General features: G+C 54.3%; 1 protein-coding gene across 1 annotated transcript; it reads left to right on the plus strand.

Annotated features, from left to right (window-relative positions):
- The first annotated feature begins 1541 nt into the window (after positions 1-1541).
- Positions 1542-15490, plus strand: PSMF1 (proteasome inhibitor subunit 1). Its single transcript, XM_077335986.1, has 8 exons — positions 1542-1696; positions 3641-3771; positions 5974-6126; positions 8734-8816; positions 9928-10122; positions 10255-10308; positions 14239-14397; positions 15289-15490. Exons 1-8 carry the CDS (start codon positions 1672-1674, stop codon positions 15338-15340), a joined length of 852 nt encoding a protein of 283 aa, XP_077192101.1. The 5' UTR covers positions 1542-1671; the 3' UTR covers positions 15341-15490.
- Positions 15491-16096: the final 606 nt, after the last annotated feature.

The raw sequence follows: 16096 nt of genomic DNA on the forward strand, positions 1-16096 counted from the left end.
TGATTGCAAGTAGATGTTCATTATTTAGAATGAAAATGCAGAATCCCTGCAGTCTACATGATGCGGCAGGACTTGAAAGGCATTAGGTGGCATACTTCAAATCAAGATGCCTATGAGCTGATAGAAAACCTCCCAGAAGGTTTGAGCCGGTCAGGACATTATATATCAGGGGTAGTCAAGCTGCGGCACTCCAGATGTCCATGGACTACAATTCCCAGAAGCCCCTGCCAGCATTTGCTGGCAGGGGCTCCTGGGAATTGTAGTCCATGGACATCTGGAGGGCCGCAATTTGACTACCCCTGTTATATATGAAACAGTTGAAAGAATTAGAAGAACTTTATATTTGAAATAATACCACTGAAGGAGAAAGACATTGAAAATGGGAAATAGAATTACATAGCTGCAGAGGAGAGGACACGCAGTAATGGGTTTAAACTTCAAGTACAACGATATAGGCTAGATATCAGGAAAAAGTTTTTCACAGTCAGAGTCGTTCAGCAGTGGAATAGGCTGCCTCAGGAGGTGGTGAGCTCCCCCTCACTGACAGTCTTCAAGCAAAGGTTGGATACACACTTTTCTTGGATGCTTTAGGATGCTTTGGGCTGATCCTGCGTTGAGCAGGGGGTTGGACTTGATGGCCTGTATGGCCCCTTCCAATTCTATCATTCTATGATTCTATAATTTTCATCCGGAATCCATTTTGGTGGCTATTGTTTGGTTCATACTTTATATTATTTGAAAAAAAATCAACATTTCCCTGTAAGGGGATCTCAAGTCGTGAATATTTAAAACAAAATGTAAATATAAATAAGGAGAATTTAGAGCAACTCATTGGCCAGAGTATTTTCGAACTTTCACCTGGCAGCCATGTTTTGGGTCCACGCGTGGGTAAGCATCAGATTCATCCTTTCAACCACAGCCAAAATGTCTCTTTTATATTTTTTTTACACTGTACTTGTGGTAGTGTGCGTGCATATGAAAGCTCATACCATGAATAAAACTTGGTGGGTCTTAAAGGTGCCCCTGCACAGTGACCCACCTGAATCTACTTTCCACTGAGTGATTCAAATATGGAATTTTCTGCCTGAAGATGTGGTGATGGCCACAAGAATACATAGCTTTAAAGGGGGATTAGATAGATTCGCGGAGGATAAGCCTGGCTACTATCCCTGGGGTCTGAGGGGAACCTCCACATTCAGAGGCATTAATCCTCAGAATCCTAAAGCCAGGAGGCAACATGCAGAGGAAGGTCTTGGCTTCTATACCCTGTTGTTGGTGTCCAGAGGAACTGGTTGGCCACAGGGTGAGGCAGGAGGCTGGACTCGATGGACCATTGATCTGATCCAACAGGGCTCTTCTGATGTTCTTATCAGGGGAAGATCTCGGCCTCTCTGCCCTGTTGCAGGTCCTCCAGAAGAACTGGTTGGCCCCTGGATGAGGCAGGAGGCTGGACTGAATGGACCCCTGGTCTCATCCAGCAGGGCTCTTCTGATGTTCTTACGAGTTCTGGCAATACCTTTACACATAGAACATGGAACCCTGAAGAGTTGCTGCCGGGCAACGGAATATGCTTGTGCAGAGGAGGCCGGGCCGATCGTCCCAACATCTGCCCTCTTCCCTTTTCCTGTTGCCTTCCCCCCCCTTGACCATGTGAAGAGGGTGCCAGCAGCCATGGAGCATTCCCGGAGGGGTCACGGTGAGTAGCCTTCTTGGAGGGAGGAAGCGGGGTCAGGAGAATGGAACAGGAGAGGCCTATGTGAGGCCATCTCATTTGAGCCTTCCTCTTAGGTTCGTTCTTAAAGCATGCCGTATTGTAAAGCAACTCCATTTTTAAAAATTGTTTTTCCATTCCGGAGTGTGATCCACAAGAGGCCTTGTCCTCTTACCCCATGTCCAAGTTTACTTAGCTTTTGGGATGTCTAGATAAACAACCTCCACTGGGTCACCCTTGAGTTTAACTTTGCAAAAGGAGCGTAGCACCAAGCTCCTTAAAGTAGTAGGATAGTTTTGTTAAGAAGAGAAACAACTATGCATAGAAAGAGGAGGGACAAGAGTCCCAACTAACTCTCTAACTGCTGTCTGCAGTCCTCCGGTCTGTTCAATCTGGAGGTGAGCAGGGAGGAAATGTACTTGGGGAGAAGGAGGTCTCTAATTGAGCCAATCAGGGCCCAGGAAAAGATTCTTTGACCAAGAACAAGAAGGTTCCCCCCCCCCCCCCCGTAGGGTAGTCTTCCTATGTGTTGTTGAATGAAATGATTAAAACAAACTATTTCCCAGTTTCACAACTGGGAACGTGGCTGCCATTAATTACTATTTATTTATTATTTACATTTATACCCCGCTGCTCCCAGTAAACTGGCTCGTGGCGGCGAACAATTCCTCTCCTAAAACCCGGTTAAAAATACCCCATAAAAACAATCATTTAAAAACCCTAAAGAAACATTACAATTTAACCATAACCAGTAAGATGGGCATGCACTACAGAAAAAGCCTTTAGCCCACGACTGGCACCAACAGATTCTAGCGTGGCTCACTTTTAGCGCTCTAGATTTAAACTTGGGCCGGGTTCCCAACTGGGCCTAATACCAACCGAGCCCAGGAAGTCCTTTCTGTGACTCCTCCACAAGCCCCCTCCTTTGAGCGCAGGGACCCCCTCTGAAGTGAAATGCGGCCGTGTGGGTCCTTGGGGTCAGCTCCCCAGTTACATAAATGCTAAAATAATGGCTCAACTCAGTCCGGGTTCCCCTGGGCCCCGGCGCTGGTTTGAAGCAGCAGACCAAAGTTTGCCTTCAATAGCACCTTCAAGACCCTCCTAGTTGACTGTGGGGGATAAGCTTGGCCTGCACACCTCTCCAGAGATTCAAGTGGGTCGCCGTGTTGCTCTGAAGCAGCACAACAAAGCAAAATCAAGAGTCCAGGGGCACCTTTAAGACCGACCCAGATTTATTCAAGGCGGGAGCTTTCGAGTGCATGCACTCTGTGCATGCACTCGAAAGCTCCCGCCTTGAATAAATCTGGGTCGGTCTTAAAGGTGCCCCTGGACTCTTGATTTTAGTTCTCCAGCGAGATGCAGCTGGTAGGGCAAAGTCCTGGCCCCGGGACCCCTTAAAGACCAACCCAGCTCAGTGCCGGCCAACCCAGCTCAGTGCCGGGTGGGCCGCCGTGCTTTGGCGCAGGAATCCGGGGGCACCTTGCATTTGTGGGGAGGGGGCAGGGTGCGCCCCTGCAAAAGGACCCCGCGACTGGGACTGCGCTGCTGAGCGAGGCGCGCCGGCGCTGGAGGCGGCGCAATAGGCGCGGCGGCGCTTTCGCTTTCGGGTCCGAAGGCGCCAGTTCCGCTTCGGGGAAAGGGGCGGCGCCAGCGTGCTCCGCTTTGCAGGGCCGCTTCGCAGTTCGCCCCGCTTTGGCCAGCCGGGCTTGGCCTTGGGGGTCTTTCTTTCCGCCTCTGCGCCCAGCTCGGAACGCCAGGGCCCGGTCGCGTCGGCCGCGGCGCCCGGAGGAAAGCGCTTCCCGGGGCTGGGCTGGGCTGGGCTGGGCTGAGCCGGTCGGCCGCCGCCCCCTTCCTGCCTGCCTGCCTGCCTCCCGCCCGGCCTTCCTTCCTTCCTTCCTTCCTTCGTTGGTTCCTCCCTCCCCGCTGCAGGCATGGCCGGCCTGGAGCTGCTCTTCCACTCGGTGGCGGCCGACCTCGCCTGCCCGCAGGACGCGCTCGTCTGCTTCCTCCACTGGAGCCTCGTCGCCCACCGCTACCGCTGCCTCGGCGCCGGACCGCACGTAAGGCCAACGCGGGACCAAGAGCCCGGCGGGGGCGGCACAGGGGCCGGCATCGCGTTGCACGCCCCTGCAGGGACGACCACCCGGCAGAGGGGCCAGGCCTCCCCCTGGCAAGGGGCCACCCTCCCGGCTCACACAGTTCCCCAGGAGGGCCACAAACAGGGTATAGAAGCTGAGGCTCTCATAAGGACCTCCGGAGAGCCCTGCTGGGTCAGGCTGGGGAGGGTCCCTCCAGTCCAGCCTCCCGTTTCCCCCAGGGGCCAGCCAGTTCCTCTGCAGGGCCAGCCACAGGGCAGAGAGGCCAAGGCCTTCCCCTGAGAAGACCCTCAGAAGAGCCCTGCTGGGTGAGGCCAGGGAGGGTCCCTCCAGTCCAGCCTCCCGTCTCACCCAGGGGCCAGCCAGTTCCTCTGCAGGGCCAGCCACAGGGCAGAGAGGCCGAGGCCTTCATAGGAACATTAGAAGAGCCCTTCTGGGTCAGGCCAGGGATCCATCTAGTCCAGCCTCCTGTCTCACACAGGGGCCAGCAAGTTCCTCTGGAGAGCCAACAATAACAATAATTTTATTGTTACAGTCTTAGACCAGCCATCAGGAGAAAGCAACAGGGCATAGAGACAGAGGCCTTCATAAGGACATCAGAAGATCCATGCTGGATCAGACCAATGTTCTTATAGGCCAGACTGGGGGCAGAAACTGGGGACAGACTTTTCTGAAGTCGGCATCTTGCCCTTTTGGCTTCTGCAGTTCTAAAATGCAAATAGTTTGCTCTTGCCCAAAGGAAGAGGGCAGGATGCTGTTTCTGTTGTCTGCAGAGGAGAGGACACGCAGTAATGGGTTTAAACTGCAAGTACAACGATATAGGCTAGATATCAGGAAAAGGTTTTTCACAGTCAGAGTAGTTCAGCAGTGGAATAGGCTGCCTAAGGAGGTGGTGAGCTCCCCCTCACTGGCAGTCTTCAAGCAAAGGTTGGATACACACTTTTCTTGGATGCTTTAGGATGCTTAGGGCTAATCCTGCATTGAGCAGGGGGTTGGACTAGATGGCCTGTATGGTCCCTTCCAACTCTATGATTGTATGACTCTGGGAATTGTAGTTTACTCTGCGGAAGGCCCAGGCTCAACCATTCTTGCAGAAGCTAGGCAGAGTTAGCCTTGGTTACTTGGAAGGTAATCCAGAGTTGCTATGCAGACGCAGGCAGTGCCAAAGCAGTTCTGTTCTTCTCCCCTGACCTGGATGGCCCAGGCTTGGCCAATCTTGTCTAGAGTTTGGAAGACAAGTTGGGTCGATCCTGGTTAGTTCTCGGACGGGAGAGTTCCAAGGAAGTCCTGGGGTGCTAGGCAGAAACAAGCAACCCGGTACTTCCTTGGCAACCCCACCCGTTTGTCGTTTTCCTTGAAAACACAACAGCAGGGGTGGCCAAACTGTGGCTCTCCAGAGGTCCATGGACTACAATTCCCATAAGCCCCAGTTAAAGGTAAAGGTATCCCCTGTGCAAGCACCGAGTCATGTCTGACCCTTGGGGTGACGCCCTCCAGCGTTTTCATGGCTGACTCAATACGGGGTGGTTTGCCAGTGCCTTCCCCAGTCATTACCGTTTACCCCCCAGCAAGCTGGGTACTCATTTTACCGACCTCAGAAGGATGGAAGGCTGAGTCAACCTTGAGCCGGCTGCTGGGATTGAACTCCCAACCTCATGGGCAGACAGATTCAGACAGCATATCGCTGCCTTACCACTCTGCGCCACAAGAGGCTCTAAGCCCCAGTTAGCTTATGGAAATTGTTGTCCATGGACCTCTGGAGAGCCACAGTTTGGCCACTCATGCCCTGCTGGGTCAAGTGACTTGATGCCACTTTCCATCACCAGCAGAGAGTCCCTAGCAAAGGAGCAGCTTGGTATTTTGGACCAGGGCTTGTTCTGGGAGGTCATCTCTAGGGAACACACCTGAGGCAGAAGGAGGAACGGGGAGGGGCAGAAGGAATAGGTGGGGCTTGCCAGCCAGAGACAGAAGCGCCCTTCAGAACTGCATGGAGAGATTCCCGCCCCTCTTCGGAGCCCTCCCTATAAGCTTCAGTTCCCACGTTCTGAAGGGGAAACCAGTGCCTCTACAGCAGCCTCTCCAAGCTTGCAGCATAGATGTGTCCCCAGTCTCAATCCATGCCGCTTTCCCCCCCCCCTCTCTCCCTCCTGGGTCATCACAACACAGCCGAGCCCTGATGAGAAGAAGTCGGAATTGCTCCCGGCCGGGTGGAACGCGGACAAAGAGCTCTACACCCTGCGCTACGCGTCCAAGGACGACACCCACCAGCTGCTGCTGAAGGGCATCATGATGGACGGCAGTATGATTCTCAATGTCCTGGTGAGGAGACGGGAGGCTTGATTTTCGTTTGGTTCAGTGTTGGGCCCCTCCAGCACCCTCGCCTGGATGGCCCGGGGGAACCGGATCTGCTCAGGTCTCGGGAGCCAAGCAGGGTCAGCCCTGGCTAGGACTTGGATGGGAGACCCCAAGGCAGTCCAGGGTTGCTACGCAGAGGCAGGCAAGGGCCAAGCCACCTCTGAACATCCCTTGTTGAGGAAAAACCCACCAGGGGGCACCCTAAGTCAGCTGTGACTTGAGAGCTCTTCCCACACCACCACCATGCAACACCCACTAGGGGGCAGCGCCGTGCAAGAGGCTTCACAAAAGCCGCTGGGGCAAATTATAAAGGACTGCAGTCTATACAACTGTGCGTAAGTTGCATCCTGCAGTGTGAACTCAAGTAAACTAGATCGGTTTGCCTCCCCTTTAACCCCCCCCCCCTCCCATGAGGTGTTATCTGTATGAGCTGGGGGAGGGAGGGCTGGTGGCCGCTGTCTTGGACTGGTTGGGTTTTAAATATATGCGGTTTATGGTTTTATGGCGGGTTTTTATGTGGTTTTATAATTTGTTAACCACCACAAGCCATTTCACAGGAGTGGCAGGACAGGAGTTGAGATATAAATGAAGAAAATTAATAAATAATCTGTTCCGCTTAATATTGTTCTGGTAAGGCCTAGGAGGAGGAGCTGGCTTAAGCACCTTAACCCCTACTCAGGGCGGCTCTCCCACCCCTGAATGCCTCCTCCTCCTCCAACCGGCTTGCCTGTCTGTCCAGAGGCCAGCCAATCGCCTTCCGTCCCCCACCCTTGACCACCCCCTCCTCCTTCCACTTCCCTCCGAGGCTCGGTGGCTGCAGTTCCCTGCTGAGTGACAGCTGCTCCTGCCGGTGAGTTCCCTAACAGCCACCTGCAGCCTTTCCCGGTCCTGGGGGGAGGGGGAGGCTGTCTGCAGAGTTCTTCCACTCCACCCCCATAATCTAGCGCCCCTTGTATTCCTGAATGCAACGGGCTTGACTCCTAGTAAATAATAATTTATTATTATTGTTATTGTTATTGTTATTGTTATTATTAGATTTATTTCCCGCCTCTCCAGACAGGCTCCAACCAAACAACAGCAGCAAACAAATCCGACAAAAAGCCTTGAACAATTCCACAGGGCCTGTAAGACAGAGCTGTTCTGCCGGGCAGGGCCGGTGGTTGAGCCCTAGACTAGAGTAAGAGAAGTAGTCTAGCTTGGCTCCCTCCCTCAGCCCATCGGGTTAATGCCCACCTGAGAAAGAAATCCTCCTCTTTTACAGTAAAGCTGTATCATCCGGAACAGCAGATTTTATAATTTTAGAAGAACTAAGATTTAAATTTAATTATGTATGTACTGTAAGTTTTTTGCAGGATTTTAAAATGTCTGCGCTTCGGCATGTCGTGACCCACCCTGAGCTTTTGGGAGAAGGGGAGGATAGAAATGCGATATTGCATTCAGTCCTTGAATGCGTCATTGGAGCAGAACCTTCGGCAAGCTCAGCCACTTGCCTGGACGTGCCTCCTCCACTGCAGCGGAGGGGGTCAGGAAGGCCCTGCTTTTCGGGCATTCTGCAAACTATGCAAAACTGAACGGTTTGAGAGGGCTGGCCCTGTAGGAAACGACTCGCAAAGCTTCTTGGACAAATGATTAGGGATCGGGGCCTGTCCTGTGTTGTGTCGCTTGCTGTCGGTTGGATCCCGCTGTGTCGTTTCGGCACCGTTTTAACGTGTCAGCACTTGTGGTTGACTTCAGTTCTGTTTTATTTTAGACTTCTGGTGGGTTCCAGAACCCTAATCCGATTGTTTTGCTTATTGAGCGCCCCGCCCTGCCCGTTCTCAGCCTTTTTACCATTCAGAACCTCCTGAAACATTCTTCTGGCAGGCCACACCTTCCTGCCATGCCCCTGGAGGTCACCCATCACCACCCAGACACCCCCCCACCGGATGTGACATCACCAGGCCACCCCCACAGCACAGGAAGTGACAGCAGAGGAATATTTTCAGGTGATCTGTGAACAGAACCATCCCTGCACTTTGAAGTTTGCTCTTCTTCACCAAAGGGAGCCAGTAGAAACAGGGCCTGGGCAGACCTATGCCACTCTGTTGCCCCCCCCCCCCCACACCAGAAACAGGGCCTGAGCAGGTTTGGGATGTGACAGCCGGTAAATTGTGCCAAGTAACTGATGGCCAGCTGCAGGAGGAGAGTAATACATGTGCCCTCCTAGTTCTCAATAATAACCGAGCTGCAGCGTTCTGTAGCAGCTGGAGCCTCGGTGCTGCCTTCAAGGTCAGACCCATGCAGATTGTGTTACCGTAGTCTAGTCTCAGTGTTACCATGGTTTGGACCCAGGTGGCTGAATGCCTTGGGAGTGACTCAGATCAGACCCGCCAAGGAGAAGTCCCCTAATCCTGTGCAGGATAGCCCACCATGCCTGTGCATGACTGCTAAAGCTGCGTCAGAGAGTGGTTAGAAGACTGATGCTGCAAGGCCACGAAGCCATCGGCCTTAATCCTTGTCCCCCGACGCAGCGGCCTCTCTGAATCTCACCTGGCCCCGGACTCTGCAGCCTCTCTCCTGTTCCTCCTCCAGGATCCCAAGACACAGAAAGTAGCCGACCTGACCGTGAAGGTGACCGACTACGTCAATCCAGAGCACCTGGCGGCTTTTGACAAGTAACTGTTTTTCCTCCTCTACATGGTTTGCTCTCCACAAGGGAGAGTGTGAAAATGTTTATTTTATCGCCATTCTGCCCCACTTTTCTCCTTCCATGGGGCTCTGTGTGGAACAGTCTCCTGTTCCCTCGGTGGCCAGATTGGCGGTGCTTCAGCTGGGGGGCTGAGTCGTATGTCCTCCTGCCAGGGTCTGGCACTCTGGGAGAAAGAGGCCGTGGCTCCGTGGTCGCCCATCTGCTAACTCGCAGAAGATCCCCGGTTCAATCCCCGGCATCTAGAGTTTGAAAGATCAGGCAGCAGGGGTAGTCAAAAGGCCTGGAGACCTGCTGTCCATCAGGGTTGCTGTGAGTGACCTGGATCGACCCAGGGGGATTCTGTCCAAAGAAACAAAGACATTCAGCCTGGGCAGGACTCGGGTCAGACAGGTGGCCTCTGGTGCAGAACAGCTCAGGAAATTGTTGGGGAGGGCTGCGGCTGAGAGGCAGAGCTTCTGCTTGGCACGCAGAAGGTCCCCAGTTCAATCCCCACCGTCTCCCGCTAAAATAATCTGCAAGGAAATGATGTGAAAGACCTCTTGGGGCAATTTGAGTCCCCACTAGGGAGAACAAAATAAAAATAAAACCCCTCTTTTCTGGTCCTTTCGAAGACAAAGAAGAGCCGGATTTTTATACCCCACTTTTCTCTACCCGAAAGAGGCTTCCAATCGGCTTCCCTTCCTCTCCCCACGACACCCTGTGAGGTGGGTGAGGGCTGAGAGAGCTCTGAGAGAACTGGGACTGGCCCAAAGTCACCCAGCTGGCTGCCTGTGGTGGAGGAGGAGCGGGGAACCCAACCTGATTCTCCAGAACCCAACCTGGTTCTCCTGGTTCTCACCACTACTCTTTTAACGATGGCACCATGCTGTCAAAGTGGGGCTAGGGCCTCCACCTGAGTGTTCCGACAGAGACCCTAACTCAGGGGTAGTCAACCTGGGGTCCTCCAGATGTCCATGGACTACAATTCCCACGAGCCCCTGCCAGCGTTTGCTGGCACGGGCTCATGGGAATTGTAGTCCATGGGCATCTGGAGGACCCCAGGTTGACTACCCCTGCCCTAACCCATCCCTCCGCAGGGTGTACAAGAACACAGAAGAGCTGCAGTCGCAGGTTGTCCACCACATCATCTCTCCATTTGACACGGTCAAAGAGCAGGTTGGCGCCAGGGAGGCGCCCAGACGGGAGAAGAACCCATCCCCGCCCAACCCGCCTGACCACGACCCACTGTGGATCCCGCCTCGGCAGCCCCAAGGCAGCCACCAACCCCACTGGTGAGTCATTTTATCCGATGCAGCAGGCGGGGAGCTCAGGGCTGGCTGGGATTCTGGGCCTCTTGGGGGCCGCCGTGGAACACGGTCCTGGCACTGCACTGACTGATCCACCCCCCATCCCCTTCCTTTCAGGCCAGACCCCCGGGGGCCCTTTGCAGTCGGTGGGGAAGATCTGGACCCCTTTGGGTAAGTCAAACTCTTCTTGGGACTCTTTCTCAAAGCTGAATGAACCCTTACAACAAGTGGTTGGGAGAAGCCTTTCTGACCCAAACCTTGAGAGGTTGGATTGCAGGGGGAAAAGGTCTGAGAGATTTCTGTAATCCCTTCATAACCTATCTTTCTCTGCCGTGGAATCATAAAATTATAGAATCCCAGAGTGGGAAGGGGCCATGCAGGCCATCTAGTCCCACCCCCTGCTCAGGGCAGGATCAGCCTCAAGCATCCAGGAGAAGGATCTGTCCAGCCGCTGCTTGAAGACGGCCAGTGAGGGGGAGCTCCCCACCTCCTCAGGCAGCCCCTTCCACGGCTGAACTAGACTCCTGGAATCCTAGAGTGGGAAGGAGAAATGAAGGCCATCTAGTCCCACCCCCTGCTCAGGGCAGGATCAGCCTCAAGCACCCAGGAGAAGGATCTGTCCAGCCCCTGCTTGAAGACGGCCAGTGAGGGGGGGGCTCCCCACCTCCTTAGGCAGCCCCTTCCACTGCTGAACTAGACTCCTAGAATCCTAGAGTGGGAAGGGGCCATGCAGGCCATCTAGTCCCACCCCCTGCTCAGTGCAGGATCAGCCTCAAGCACCCAGGAGAAGGATCTGTCCAGCCGCTGCTTGAAGACCGCCAGTGAGGGGGAGCTCCCCACCTCCTTAGGCAGCCCCTTCCCCTGCTGAACTAGACTCCTAGAATCCTAGAGTGGGAAGGGGCCATGCAGGCCATCTAGTCCCACCCCCTGCTCAGTGCAGGATCAGCCTCAAGCACCCAGGAGAAGGATCTGTCCAGCCGCTGCTTGAAGACAGCCAGTGAGGGGGAGCTCCCCACCTCCTTAGGCAGCCCCTTCCCCTGCTGAACTGGACTCCTAGAATCCTAGAGTGGGAAGGGGTCATGCAGGCCATCCAGTCCCACCCCCTGCTCAGTGCAGGATCAGCCTCCAGCATCCAGGAGAAGGATCTGTCCAGCCACTGCTTGAAGACGGCCAGTGAGGGGGAGATCCCCACCTCCTTAGGCAGCCCCTTCCACGGCTGAACTAGACTCCTAGAATCCTAGAGGGAGAAGGGGCCATAGAGGCCATCCAGTCCCACCCCCTGCTCAGTGCAGGATCAGCCTCCAGCATCCAGGAGAAGGATCTGTCCAGCCACTGCTTGAAGACGGCCAGTGAGGGGAAGATCCCCACATCCTTAGGCAGCCCCTTCCACGGCTGAACTAGACTCCTAGAATCCTAGAGGGGGAAGGGGCCATAGAGGCCATCCAGTCCCACCCCCTGCTCAGTGCAGGATCAGCCTCCAGCATCCAGGAGAAAGATCTGTCCAGCCACTGCTTGAAGACGGCCAGTGAGGGGGAGATCCCCACCTCCTTAGGCAGCCCCTTCCACGGCTGAACTAGACTCCTAGAATCCTAGAGGGGGAAGGGGCCATAGAGGCCATCCAGTCCCACCCCCTGCTCAGTGCAGGATCAGCCTCCAGCATCCAGGAGAAGGATCTGTCCAGCCACTGCTTGAAGACCCCCAGTGAGGGGGAGCTCCCCACCTCCTTAGGCAGCCCCTTCTACTGCTGAACTAGACTCCTAGAATCCTAGAGTGGGAAGGGGCCAGGCAGGCCATCTAGTCCCACCCCCTGCTCAGTGCAGGATCAGCCTCCAGCATCCAGGAGAAGGATCTGTCCAGCCACTGCTTGAAGACCCCCAGTGAGGGGGAGCTCCCCACCTCCTTAGGCAGCCCCTTCTACTGCTGAACTAGACTCCTAGAATCCTAGAGTGGGAAGGGGCCAGGCAGGCCATCTAGTCCCACCCCCTGCTCAGTGCAGGATCAGCCTCAAGTATCCAGGAGAAGGATCTGTCCAGCCACTGCTTGAAGACCCCCAGTGAGGGGGAGCTCCCCACCTCCTTAGGCAGCCCCTTCCACGGCTGAACTAGACTCCTAGAATCCTAGAGGGGGAAGGGGCCATAGAGGCCATCCAGTCCCACCCCCTGCTCAGTGCAGGATCAGCCTCCAGCATCCAGGAGAAGGATCTGTCCAGCCACTGCTTGAAGACAGCCAGTGAGGGGGAGATCCCCACCTCCTTAGGCAGCCCCTTCCACGGCTGAACTAGACTCCTAGAATCCTAGAGGGGGAAGGGGCCATAGAGGCCATCCAGTCCCACCCCCTGCTCAGTGCAGGATCAGCCTCCAGCATCCAGGAGAAGGATCTGTCCAGCCACTGCTTGAAGACGGCCAGTGAGGGGGAGATCCCCACCTCCTTAGGCAGCCCCTTCTACTGCTGAACTAGACTCCTAGAATCCTAGAGGGGGAAGGGGCCATAGAGGCCATCCAGTCCCACCCCCTGCTCAGTGCAGGATCAGCCTCCAGCATCCAGGAGAAGGATCTGTCCAGCCACTGCTTGAAGACCCCCAGTGAGGGGGAGCTCCCCACCTCCTTAGGCAGCCCCTTCCACTGCTGAACTAGACTCCTAGAATCCTAGAGGGGGAAGGGGCCATAGAGGCCATCCAGTCCCACCCCCTGCTCAGTGCAGGATCAGCCTCCAGCATCCAGGAGAAGGATCTGTCCAGCCACTGCTTGAAGACCCCCAGTGAGGGGGAGCTCCCCACCTCCTTAGGCAGCCCATCCCATGGCTGCACTACTTGGACTGTGGAAACCTTAGAGACCCTAATCAGGTTATGTCCCCCTCTCTATTTTATCTTCACAGCAGCCTTGTGAGGCAGGTTAAGCTCAGAATATGTGGCTGGTTTAAGTCACCCAGCAAGTATCTGTGGCCGGGCAGGGATTCAAACTTGACTCGTGTCCGTAATTTGAAAATATTTTAATCCCCTCATTCTCGCCCTTTTCTCAAGGAGAAGAAGCAGCTTTCTCCCATGGCTTTAAAATTTCTGGATTTTTTAAAAAATGCTGCTTTGCCCCAGAAGAGCGAAGTTCAAGGTCAGGGGCACCTTGAAGACCAAAAAGATTTTGGGTTTGAAGCTTTCAAGAGTGAAAGCTCCCTTTGTCTGATATGGTGTCTTATACTCTGTCCTTGCTGGCTGAAGGATGTACTCCCACTGTCCCTTCCTTATTGGTGAATGGTTGCGATTGGAGGGGGGGTGCAGAAATTTTGCATTTTTAAATAATCATAACAAATTACTTTTCTGCTGAGTTACAAAGCTACCAAGACATAAGCGGTGATAACCAAGCCCAGGTGAGCCCCCAGCTCTAGAATTCTGACCTACTTGGTTTAAAAAGTGGCTTAAGAACATCAGAAGGGCCCTGCTGGGTGAGACCAATGGCCCATCCCTCCTTAGTCAGGTCTTATTTTATGGCTTGGAGAGGCTTCCTCTCCCCCTGTGAGAACTCTCCCTTATCTATTAGTGTCCTTGGTCTGTCTGGTGTCAGCTGGGAATTTACTGCCAGGGTCAACAGGCAGGGCAGACCGGATGGTTCCAGTTATTCGCCTGTTTCGTTTTTTCCTATGTGAACCCCTCTACCCGCCTAAACTGCCCCCCTATATATTCCCCTACAGAGGCTCCCTGTGGTTGTCTCTGTCAATATTATCCTGCACCTACCATAGCTCTGTCTTGATCCGTCACATGGACTCTTTTCAATAAAGCCTGACTTCTTAGCCCCACATGTGTTTGGGTCAGCTTTGTAAGAGGGGGTCTCTGTGGGTCGAGTGGACCAGCCCACGGTTCGCGACAACCGTGTCCAGCTCTGCAATGTCCTTTTGATGATACAGTGACTGGAACTGTGTGCAAGTTTCCAAATGGGGTATCGCCATAAATCCATTCAGGGCATTACAATGTCAGCTGTTTCATTTTCTGTCCTTTTCCTAAGACTCCCTAACACAGTGTGTGCCTTTTTCTCCGCTGTAGCAGTCTGGGTTTGCATTTTCACAGAACTCTCCACTACGACCCCAAGATCTTTTTCCTTGTCTCTTCCTCAGGGGCCGAAGAGGAGGGATGATCGCTGACCCGCTCCGATCAGGATTTCGAAACCCTATTGTCGACCCTTCCTCCGGACTCCCCCACAGACTTCCTCCTGGAGCGGTCCCGCCTGGGGCCAGATTTGATCCGTTTGGGCCCCCTGGGACTGGCCGTGTCGGGTGAGTACAGAGAAGTTGGGTCTGCAAGTAGGGTTCTCTTTGGGGATGGAGCCAAGGGCAAAAATGTTGGCGCCTGAATTAGAAAATTAGAAAGCCTAATCCCTCTCTTTACAATAATTAAAAACGCATTTTTACACTCCAGGTTGTAGCTCACTTTTGTGTTTGTATCAGTCGTCCAGTGAACCAGGCTTTAGAGACTCCAGACAATCCCCTCCCTCCCCATGTCCTTTTCAAGGCAAGACGGGAGGAAGGATGGTTTCCCGTTATCTGCCTCTGCATAATGACCCTGGCTTAGAATCATAGAGTTGGAAGGGACCTCCCGGGTCATCTAGTCCAACCTCCTGCACTATGCAGGCCACTCACAACCCTCTCGCTCACCCACTGTCACCTGCCACCCCCTTGAACCTTCACAGGATCAGCCTCTCTGTCAGATGGCTCTCCAGCCTCTGTTTTAAAACTTCCAAAGATGGAGAACCCATCACCTCCCAAGGAAGCCTGTTCCACTGAGAGACCGCTCTGACTGTCAGGAACTTTTTCCGGAGGTTTAGATGGAATTTCCTTTGAATTAATTTCTTCCCATTGGTTCTGGTCTGTCCCTCTGGGGCAAGAGAGAACAACTCTGCTCCATCCTCTACATGGCAGCCTTTTAAATACTCGAAGATGGCTCTCAGATCCCCTCTCAGTCGTCTCCTCTCCAGGCTAAACAGACCAAGCTCCCCCAACCTTTCCTCCTACGTCTCTGGACCGGAGCACTCGCTGGAAATCTCCCCCAACAGAACCCACTTAGGCCCAGCCATGGGGCCCACCGGAGGTTCCCAACTCCTGAGCCAGTCAGCTGGATTCACGAAGCCCCTGGGAGCAATCCTCAGCCGTTCTCTTTTTCCCTTTCAGGCCGAACCCCGACCACCTCCCGCCTCCAGACTACGATGACATGTTTATGTGAGGATGGCGGTCGCTCGTCCCCCTCCCCCCCAGCCAACCCTTGGGCTCCTGGCTGCCGTTCTCCTTCCGGGCTCTCCGAAAACCAGCTTCCGTTTCTCAGCTGATCGACCAGAAGAGAACGCTTCTGTGCATAAAGATATCTCCCCTCCTCTCCCCTTGCAAGATATTATTTTGAATCCCCCTGAGCCGTTGGGGTCTGCAGATGCCTTTGGGACTAACGGGAGCTGGGCTGTAAGAATAGCGGCTGGGCTCTGGGGCAGGGCACGAGAGCGGAATCCTTTCTGGCATTTTCTGGCATTTCCCGCAATGGCTGGAGGTTTGTCTGCAAGGGATGGGGGCGAGCAGACCGATGGCATGCTCTGGCTCAGGTCCCTCCGCTCAGCCAAGCCTGGGGCCTGCTAGTGGCTTCCAGAGGCTGCTATTCGGGAGGAGGAAGGCTCCAAGTCCCTATTGAGCCTGTCTTTCTGGCTGCCGCCAAAGCGTCAGTGGCTGAAGTTTTCATGGCCGGCTACTGGGCTTTCCTGCCTTTCTCTAGAGTTTGAGCTTTTGATGGCCTTGGAGGTAGCTGCAAAACAGACCGCTAGATGGAGCAGGCAGAATCGTGGTCACCTCAGGGGGGTCCTGAGTTGGACGGGAGAACGACCTTCCGTCCTTCGGCTGTTTGCGTTGATTCCGTAGAACTGCTTCGGAAATTGCCAGCCTGAGTGCTGGACGCCTCCTTCCTGGTCCGAGCAGACAGTTTCTCTTGCCAGGGAGG

Source organism: Paroedura picta, chromosome 4, assembly GCF_049243985.1.
Source record: "Paroedura picta isolate Pp20150507F chromosome 4, Ppicta_v3.0, whole genome shotgun sequence".
Lineage (NCBI taxonomy): Eukaryota > Metazoa > Chordata > Lepidosauria > Squamata > Gekkonidae > Paroedura > Paroedura picta.